General features: G+C 37.1%; 1 protein-coding gene across 1 annotated transcript; it reads left to right on the forward strand.

Moving 5' to 3' along the window:
• Positions 1-2,074: 2,074 nt before the first annotated feature.
• LOC105724362 (olfactory receptor 4C3D-like) lies at positions 2,075-3,001 on the forward strand. The gene has a single exon (XM_012462887.2). The coding sequence runs from the start codon at positions 2,075-2,077 to the stop codon at positions 2,999-3,001; it is 927 nt and encodes a 308-aa protein (XP_012318310.2).
• The last annotated feature ends 7,961 nt before the right edge of the window (positions 3,002-10,962 follow it).

Raw genomic sequence — 10,962 nt, forward strand, 5'->3', positions numbered from 1 at the left:
TTTGGGAGTCGACCTCAGAATAAGAGAGAACGATGAAGCAGGTGCACTTTGTTTTCACATATGTACACAATTTTTGTCTTGGAAAATTAAAAAACCCCTTTATCCGCTTACTATTCAAAGGAAAAACATTTTTCAAAGAATACATTTTGTTATATTTATGTTTTTGGTTTTCATATTTTGGGGAAATGTATGTCTCCAAACTGGGATGAGTTTTCCTCTTCTATTAATACTGGAGTTTTCTCAAACCAAGAGTGATGTACGATGGATATTAGGGAAGGGTGGGAGCAGAAGGCATGAGAATGTATGCAACAGAAACAAAGTAGTAGAAGGGATTATTCATCATGTGAGCAGGTGGATTGTTATATGGTAACAAAATGTCAGGGGAGGGCCTACAAAAGGGCTCTGTGAGGAACATGTTTATGGTTTTATATGGGCAAACATACATTAATATGTAGAGTGTCCAATAATTATTTGCTGAATGAGTGACTATGTGAGTCATAGATACCTACTTATAGAAACTAGTAGATGCTGTATGTATATGTTTGTGTGTGTGTGTGTATATATCTATATAGGACTTTATCTTATCTAGCAGTCTATTTCTGTTCTCTACATTGAGTTTCTATTTTTAAAACTTTGAAAATGATAAGTTCTTTGGCTTTGAGAGATTATGGATTGAAAAACTTCTCCAAGACTTTTTTTTTTTAAATCCCAGTCTATTGAAATTTTAAATTTACTGAGTTGGTACTGTGTTAAATTGTATGTGGAACATAATTTTGAGGAATAAACAATATTAATTAAAGAACATGTCTGAGCATGGTGGCTCATGCCTGTAATCCCAGCACTTTGGGAGACTGAGGCGGGTGGATCACCTGAGGTCAGGAGTTCAAGACCAGCCTGGCCAACGTGGCAAAACCCCATCTCTACTAAAACTACAAAAATTAGCCGAGCCTGGTGGTGTGCACCAGTAATCCCAGATACTCAGGAGGCCGAGGCAGGAGAATTGCTTGAACCTGGGAGGCGGAGGTTGCAGTGAGCTGAGATCATGCCACTGAACTCCAGCCTGGGCAACAGATCGAGATTCCATCTCAAAAAAATGTATAATAATTATCTTGAAAGTCAAATTTCCCAGTAACGTAGTCTTTCCTGTAGGCAACTGATACTTCCATCCTCACCTTGCAATATATGATAGAAACTATTAAACTGGAATACCTCTTTCTTTCAAAAGTTTTTTTATGCTTCTCATAAGGTAGAGAGCCTGAATAAACAGAGTAGGAGAATAAGAGTACTTGAATTCCCAGGTTTATGGACTGGGGAAACACATACATCCTTATACATGGAGATGTAGGAAGGGAAGATGTAGGGGAATTCACAAGCACGTATTGATTGCCTGATCGGTGCCAGGCACTGAAGATACTATGTCAAGCACCACATAGGCACAGTGAGGAAAGCAGCATGAATAACATATTTGTTATGGTGGGTGCTAGGGAGAGTGTGTCTCTGACGACTTATATGTTTCCCTAATCTGCCTGCTTATGAGAGATATTTCTTCACCACGTCTTTCTTCCAGTTGGAGCTGTGAGTTCAAATGTAAATTCTGTGAGAAGAGAGAATAACCCTTACCTGTGAGCAGCACTTTACAGCTTACAAAATCAATCTCACAGCTACAGTTTGTAAACTCACAGATGTGGAGGTGAGCTCAGAAGCCTGGGACATTGGAATAACTTAGCAAAGTCATATGGAGTTGGAACAAGAGGAAGAATACAGATCTCATGTAAAGAGTCAAGAATGTTCTCAGCAATTACACAGGAACTGTTGCCTTATAGATGTTTTACAGGTGATAAAACTAAGTATCTAAAGAGACTGAAAGCATCATGGAGGAAGTGAACATGAGAAATTCAAGTAATTACTGGGGTGAGGGAAGCCAAAGGCATGCCCCACAGTTAACTACCCTATGTCTATACTGTGAAATTCAGACTGTAATCCTTTTATGATGAATAGGTCATCTTTCTTTATCTCTTATAGGTAATTCAGACCCCTGGTCATCTTTCTTTATCGCTTGTAGGTTACTCCCTGAATGGATCACCTCATACTTCCCAACAATGTGACTGAATTCATTCTCTTGGGACTCACACAGAATCCACACTTGCAGAAAATACTCTTCATTGTTTTTTTATTTATTTTCCTATTTACTGTGCTGGCCAATCTGTTCATTGTCATCACCATCTCCTCCAGCCCCACACTTTCATCACCCATGTACTTCTTTCTCACTTACTTGTCCTTTATAGATGCCTCCTACACCTCTGTCACCACCCCCAAAATGGTCATCGACCTGCTTTACCAGAGACAAACCATTTCCTTGGCTGGCTGCCTGACTCAGCTCTTTGTGGAGCACTTGCTGGGAGGATCAGAGATCATCCTCCTTGTTGTCATGGCGTACGACCGCTATGTGGCCATCTGCAAGCCCCTGCACTACACAGTCATCATGCGACAAGGGCTCTGCCACCTTCTGGTGGTGATAGCCTGGATTGGAGGCAGCCTGCATGCCACTGTGCAGATTCTCTTCATGACCAACTTGCCCTTCTGTGGTCCCAATGTCATTGACCATTTTATGTGTGATCTCTTCCCATTGTTGAAACTTGCCTGCAGAGATACCTACAGACTTGGGATGGTGGTGGCAGCCAACAGTGGAGCCATGTGCTTGCTCATCTTTTCCATGCTCCTCCTCTCCTACATAGTCATCCTGAGCTCCCTGAAATCCCATGGCTCTGAAGGACGGCACAAAGCCCTCTCCACCTGTGCCTCCCACTTTACTGTTGTGGTACTCTTTTTTGTGCCTTGCATATTCACCTACATGCGTCCCGTGGTCACCTACTCTGTGGACAAGTTGGTGACGGTGTTCTTCGCAATCCTCACCCCCATGTTAAATCCTATAATTTACACAGTGAGAAACACAGAGGTAAAAAATGCCATGAGGAGTTTGTTGAAGAAGAGAGTAACTTAGTCTGCGCATAAAGGCAAGAAAGCAATGATATGTATAAAGAGGGAGAAATACGTCTGTGGTAAATTGTGCAAGATAATTCAGATATTTTACAGATCATCGACAAAAACTAAACAAGCAAACATTAAAAAAAAACCCCAGAAACTAACATTTATTGAGCACTTAATATTGGCTACATCTTTTGCTAGGTATTTCGATAGCTTTTAACATATTTTACCAAAGCTTTAATGTTCATGTGCATTGATTCTGGATATGCCATGGGAAGAACAACTATAAATCCCTAGCTTGGTAATTCTAGAGTATGTTTTTCTCTAGAGTCTCACTGTTACTTTGCTAAATTCTTCATACATATGTTGCATACATGAAATTGACTTTTGCACAGAATCTTCATCTCAGAACTTCGAAAATTTTGCTTGGCTCATGGTAAAGCAAAAAAAGAGGCTAGAAATCCTTAGATATGGGTAGATGGAGGGTGACAATTGAGGAATGAAAGAACCACTGGTGATTTTCTTCCTTTGTTCACTTCCTTCTTTCCTTCCTCTTTTTTCTTTCTTTCTCTTTCTTTCCTTCCTTCCTTCATTCCTTCCTTCCTTCCTTCCTTTCTCTTTCTTTCTTTCTTTCTTTTTCTTTCCTTCCTTCCTTCCTTCTCTTTCTTTCTTTCCTTCTTTCTTCTTTCTTTCTTCTCTCTCTCTCTCTATTCCTTCCTTCCCTTCCTCCCTCCTTCTTTCTTCCTTCTCTCTGTTTCTCATTCGGAGTCTACTGAAAGCAGAGAGAGATGCCTACAAAAAAGAAAGACATAATTAATAACATATCTTAAAATTTTTTTCCTCAGCACAAAACATATGCTAGAAATTACGAGATTACTCTTAATTTGTTCTGATTTTCTTAAATCTCCTTATAGCTCACAGTTTTTCCTGAATATAAAGGACTTTGTTTGTTTTATTTTCTTCACCAATATTTGAGAAGCTATTTGAATCTGCAAAAGTAAACTTTCTTTTATTTAATCTCAATAAAAAGGCATATGTTAAGTTTCTAAAGTTATTGTTCATTATGTGTGCCACATATATTTATATTAAATGAGTGTCTTATTATTTATCAGACACATTCACTTCAGTTAGGTGACTTAAATCACACACTAAAATGCCAGTTTCAAGATTACTGTCCCCATTTTATAGAGAAGCAAATGAAAGCTGAGAGAGGTACACAAATTTGCTTGTCTCATGTCATACATCTGAATTTCAGCAACAAAATTTGAATCTAGGTCTTCCAAATCTGTCCTACTTCAAATAAAACAGTTGTTTATGGTAAGTTTATGTCCATAGGTAAGAAATTTATATGTAATCTTAATGATTCACTTTGTCCTTCAAGAAAGATGATGCCAAATTTGTTGTGGCCATTTCGTACATATAGTATATAGTCTATATGTAGTTCCTATATGCACATGAATTATATATTCTTATATGTAGTATATATTTTTACGTGTAGTTCCAATACCACATCATTCTATGTTACTGCATAACATTTCATGAATCAAAGTTTCTCTGACTGTAACACAGTTACTTCTCACAAATGTTTTCTTTCTTAAGCTCACTGGTCATCTTCAGCTACTTCTTCCATAATTTGAGCACACAGTAATGCTAGAACATGGGATATCTGCTCTACCTGTGTTTTTGCGGGGGCAAGGCAGGGGATGACTGTGTTTTAGCTTATACACGAATGTTCAAATTCATAAGAAATAGAACTTTTTTTCTCACAAAATCTAGGCCTGAAAGATTATATAATAAACACTTGATCTAATAAAAATAATTAAATTTGCAATTGCTAGTGAAATTTAAATATTTCAACAGAATCTAGATGAAATAATTTGTGATTCACTTTGTATTATGGTTGTTAGATAGGGGATGAGGGTAAGCCAGGGATAGGGATAGAAAAAGTATTGAGAAATGTTATATCTATTCTAAGACAAAAAGAAAGGTTTGAAGACAGAAACTAAGGGCAATGATTGTGTCTTAGGGGTACACCGAGTACTCAGTGGAGGGGTGAGAAGATTAGTCAGACACAAATTATAAATGAGACAAATTTTAAATTGTCAACAGCAAACTTGGAAGGTGTAGAACTGAAAGAAGACATGTAGTAAGCCTGGCATTCTCAGTGGATGAAGTCCTGCGGGTTTGTAAACCATGTTCGTTAAGAAATTCCTTTGCACCCATCATCAAGAGTCTCTCATGAAGACCAACTTCAATCTGATTATTTCTGGTGCTTAAAAATAAAATGACCTAAAAGCAAGTATGCACATTTCCCCCTATAAATTAAACATAAAAATAATATTTGGATCTGATGTATAAGAATGCTTTGGTTTAATCTGAATATTCAATTCAGTAAAAATACTAGGCATTATTTAGGTAAGGGGAGTGATACTATTGTTAAGGCCAACTATGAAGCACATGTATTGTTAGGTTTTTTACATATTTTGACTTCTTCCACGATTGGAAGCTTCCCCAGACCTCCCCAGAAGCAGAAGCCGCTATGCTTCCTGTACAGCCTACAAAACTGTGAGCCAAGTAAATCTCTTTTCTTTATAAATTACCCAGTCTCAGGTATTTATTTATAGTAGTGTGAGAACAGACTGATACAGATAAAATAAAATACATAAATTGGTAGATAGTATGTCTGTGGTGCTAAAATTTCAGGGGCAAGGTCATTAGGAGAATAAAAAACATCTAAAAAGCCTCCTCAGAAGGAAAATAAAGAAGAAAAAAAAAAGTTGAGGATCATTCCTGTTATCCATGTCTACATGGTTAGGTAAGAACACAGTTATTTGCTTTTAGTACCTTTAGAGACCTGAAAAGGTAGTTCAAGGGCAGAGGTCAGACCATCACCTGTGAGCTCAAATCCAGTTGAGAGACTCTCCTTTCGCAGGATACTTCTAGGATATTCAGCCGAATATGTCAGTGAACCAGTTGTAATCTAGGAAATATATTGCAAATGTAGAATAATAATCTTTCTGTTATTGAAGGTAGAAAAGGAATGAAGGTTATAGGCCAGACGTGGTGGCTTACGACTGTAATCCCAGCACTTTGGGAGACCGAGGTGGGTAGATCCCTTGAACTCAAGAGTTAGAGACAGGGTTTTTTAAAAACACAAAAATTTGCCGAGCATGGTGGCGCCTGTCTGTAGTCCCAGCTACTCGGGAAGCTGAGGCAGGAGGATTGCTTGAGTTTGGGAGGTCGAGGTTGCAGTGAGCCATGATCCTGGCACTGCACTTCGGTCTGGGTGACAGAGTGGGACCCTGCTTCAAAAAAGAAAAGAAAAAAAAAAAAGAATGAAGGCTATGATTCCAAATATTTTAAAAATTAAAGCCATACCATTTGAGTTTCTGGTTATGGAAGGAGAAGAAATTTAGTCCTTAATATTTTTCTGGCTGAAGTTCATTTTAAAAATTCTTAATTAATGGCAGCTATCCTGCAGTTAGATGTGACACAATTTCAAGAATAGTCTGAAAACGTTAACAGAGTATCAGACTAGGTATTAAAAAATTCTGCCCTGACATTTGCTAGGTGGCCAAGAGAAGTCGTACTCTCATTTCTTCAGCTGTATCGTCAGGCAGAACAAGAACTGTGTGGCCATTCTGTTACTGAAGGGCAGGAATGTAGCTGAGGAGCAACTCATTGAATGGAGAACACCGTGATCTAGTTTTTTGCTTGTGAAGCATCAGCTTGGCTTGACTTCAGTGAAGCTCTGCCCCTGGGAAAAACCCAGTCACTGCAGGGCCGAATGTACTGCGATTAGCTTCTCAGTCAGTAGAAACAGCCTCAAAGGGATGTGGTTGGAATGAGGCAAGTCGGCACATTGTGGAATTCTGTGCTATTTCAACACTCTTCCCTCCTGTAGCCCAGGCCCAGTACCCAAAGGAGGACATCTCATTCATGATGTTTCTTCTGAAATGTGGATTGGAAACTGTTTACAAATTGAGCTCAAAGAGCATCCAAATTGCAAGCATAGTCCCGTGAATGATTCTGTAGACAGCTTAGCTGGCTACGTTTTTTGGTAACTTTTCCTCTTTAGATAAAATTTAAATTCTCTGCCAATCACAAGAGTTGGTTTTCATTTAAGTTCTTGGACACTTAGAACAACTACTGTAAATGTTTCTTTGAAATGCTTAGAAACTTAGCCCTATCAACTCTCCATTAAATGATTAATTTATTTTTTGTGCAGGTCCTGACTGCTTTGATACTCTAATGTGCCGTGGTTCCTAGCTCTTCGGTAGAAGAAAGTTCATGTGAGTACTCCTGGATGGGGCCAGACTCTCAGTCCCTCTGACATGATCCTAAGAAAATTTACTTGCATGATCTCTGCCTTCTACTTAGTGGGATCATCACCTAACTGGCTTTTGGGGATCACAGAGATGACACAAAACACCAAATGAACTTTGGAGATAGCCTTAAATTTTTATTTAAGCATTAAACACATTCCTATTAATTTGAGCTACTATTTTGAAACTGTTAAAATCATTGAATCACCTAATTACATGCACTCTTATATTATGCTTAAGATGTCCATTAATTCACTTGTTTTATTTGTATATGTAAATTCTGCTCTCAGAATGGAGAGACTTTATGAACAATTCCTAGCTTGATTTGTTTTAATCTTTTTTGGCAAGTTATCTGAAATTGAGTGTCTACTTTCTGACCTCTATCCAGATAATTAAGATTAGAGAATAAAATAATGTATTTATATTCTAGAGATGTATTCTTAGGAAAAGGAGGAACCAGAATAGCTGGTATGCCTCATATGGTATTCAGAGAAATCTTCTGTTTCTCTTCTTTCATTTGACTCTCTCTCTGTGTGTGTGTGTGTGTGTGTGTGTATATATAATATATATATAATATATGCATTTCTGCTTTCCTCTTGTTCCAACTTCATTTAATCTTTATTTTTCTACTAATCAGTTTTGAGAAAGAAATTGCGTGATTGCTGCCTATTTTAGTTAGTTAATGATAATTCAAATTCAGGTTTTCATTTTTAATGAAAATATGAATTGGGTTGTAAAAATTTATCAATATAAAAACATGCAGATTTATTTGTGAGCAGCCCTGCCCACGGACATTATGTCAGTACTGAGGATGATGCTGGTGATTTGTTTTGGAATGGGTTAGTGAAATCAAGAAAGCTTGTTTAGGGACTCAGCCCTCTTCCTCTGGAAGCATTCCAAGAAAACATCAACCTCTTATCTACAGTGGTATAGTAATTATCATCTTACAAAAGTGCTATTGTAGATAATTCTCCCTTCACTCATCTCTCAAGGAAAGAAAAGTGAATTAAGAAGATTTATTAAGAGTAATTATCTTTTTAAAGCCCTTAATTCAAGGTGTATGCTATTGATGGTGCATATGCTCAGGGTAGAAACTGTCCAAGGAACACAAGGTAACAGATTGCTTGTAAAAAATGATGACCCAGCGGCACTCACTGAACATACTGCTGCCACCTTCTTACCACTCAAGATTTTACTGAAGAAATTATTTAGCCCCATAAGGAATTCAGACACAAAATACACATATGAGCTGTAAAGTGAGTTTCCAGATTCAACTGAGTCTGTCACTTCCTAAGTGTATCGCCTTGAGCAAATTAATTACTTTGTTTTTTCACAGCCATAAAATGTGTCACATCATAGTCAGATATGAGGATTAAATGAGTAAACAGCTATACAGTATTAGCAAATGTCTGGAAGATACCAAGTGCCAGCTAACGTATTAATTATCAGTAGTTCAGTCTGGATATCCCTGTATAGACAATGTATCTCTAAATAGGGATTCCACTGATTTTAATTTAGCTTTATCTGGAGACCAAAAATACATTTATTGTTTATATAATCAATGAGATTCTATGAATGAATAATTGAATGAATGCAAATTAAAATGACACATTATTTTTCATCTTATTTAGTGAATATAAACAAGATTCATAATATTTAGTGTTAGTAAGGCTATGTGGAAGATAACTCTTTAATATAATATTAATGGGGACAAAATCTAGTATAGGTTTTTGAGAGGAATTAAATCATAGAATCTATCAATGTTAAGCATATGATTTTTTTTGTCTGTGATGACATGTCTAGGAATTTCTCTAACTGAAATATTCAAATCAGTAAGTAAAGATGTCTGTAAGTGTTGTTCATTGCAACATTATGTGTAAGGTGAGATATAACAACATAAATGTCAAGCAAAAATGGGTTGGTTAAAGGAATTATGATGCAACTACAAAATTAAATAATATTAAGCAATTTAAAAGAAGGAAAATTCATAAATACTGTCATCAGGGAATGCCCACCCATACAAACTGTTAGATTAAAATTTCAAACATGTTAATATATTTTTATAGAGTAGAACACATAAATGACTGTGCATATACAATATTGCTACATACAAATGCCCTTCTGAAGAACATGAACTAAACTGTATTTTTTTTTGACATGGAGACTTGCTCTGTCACCAGGCTGGAGTGCATTGGCGTGATCTTGGCTCACTGCAAACTCCGCCTCAAGGGTTCAAGTGATTCTCTTGCCTCAGCCTCCCGAGTAGCTGGGACTACAGGCACGTGCCACCATGCCAAGTTAATTTTTGTATTTTTAGGAGAGACGAAGTTTCACCATATTGGCCAGGATGGTCTCAATCTCTTGACCTGGTGATCCACCTGCTTTGGCCTCCCAAAGTGCTGGGATTGCAAGCATGAGCCACTGTGCCCAGTCTAAATGTTTTTTTATTGTAAAAATTTTGAATAACAAAAAATAATTGTATATGTTTATGGGGTACAATATAATGTTTGGATATATACATACATTGTGGAATGATTCAATGCTTATATTCATCATTAGAGGATCAAGTGATTGGAAATATCCTTTGACTTTAAACTTTCCATTACTTCGTATAAAATATTTTTCAAGAACCATTCTTTGCTTTCATAATTTATAAGAATGCTAGTGAAAAACACTTGTTTTATTTAAATAATTTTAGTTTTGGTTAGAACTGCAGGGTGTTTTAGGAAGTGGTTTTTGAAGACTTATCTTTTAAAGTCAGTTCAAAAACTTACATTATGCTGAGTGTTGTGAAATCATTAAGCTGATATCCTGCTAGTCAATAGAGAATTTACCAGAATTATATCTAAACACAGTTTTCTTGAAGATCTATTCAAAGGCAGGGAATTTATTTTATTTTATTTTACTTTAAGTTCTGGTATACATGTGCAGAATGTGCAAATTTGTTACACAGGTATACATGTGCCATGGTGGTCTGCTGCACCTATCAACCCATTATCTAGATTTTAAACCCCAGGTGCATCAGGTATTTGTCCTAATGCTCTCCCTCCCCTTGCTCCTCACCCCCTGACAGGCCCTGGTGTGTCTTGTTCCCCTCCCTGTGTCTCCTTGTTCAACTCCCACTTATAAGTGAGAACATGCAGTGTTTGGTTTTCTGTTCCTGTGTTAGTTTTCTGAGAATGATGGTTTCCAGCTTCATCCATGTCCCTGCAAAGGATATGAACTCATCCTTCTTTATGGCTGCATAGTATTCCATGGTGTATATGTGCCACATTTTCTTTATCCAGTCTACAATTGATGGGCATTTAGGTTGGTTCCATATTTTTGCTATTATAAATAGTGCTGCAATAAACATACGTGTGCATGTGTCTTTATAGTAGAATGATTTATAATCCTTTGAGTATATACCAAGTATTGGGATTGCTGGGTCAAATGGTATTTCCGGTTCTAGATCCTTGAGGAATTGCTACACTGTCTTCCACAGTGGTCGAACTAATTTACACTCCCACCAACAGTGTAAAAGCATTTCTGTTTCTCTATGTCTTTGCCAGATCTGTTGTTTCCTGACTTTTTAATGATTGCCATTCTAACTGGCATGAGATGGCATCTCATTGTGGTTTTGATTTGCATTTCTCTAATGACCAGTGATGAT

The sequence above is a fragment of the Aotus nancymaae genome, unplaced genomic scaffold (assembly GCF_030222135.1).
Source record: "Aotus nancymaae isolate 86718 unplaced genomic scaffold, 86718_ANA_hifiasm-v0.15.2.pri h1tg000059l, whole genome shotgun sequence".
NCBI lineage: Eukaryota > Metazoa > Chordata > Mammalia > Primates > Aotidae > Aotus > Aotus nancymaae.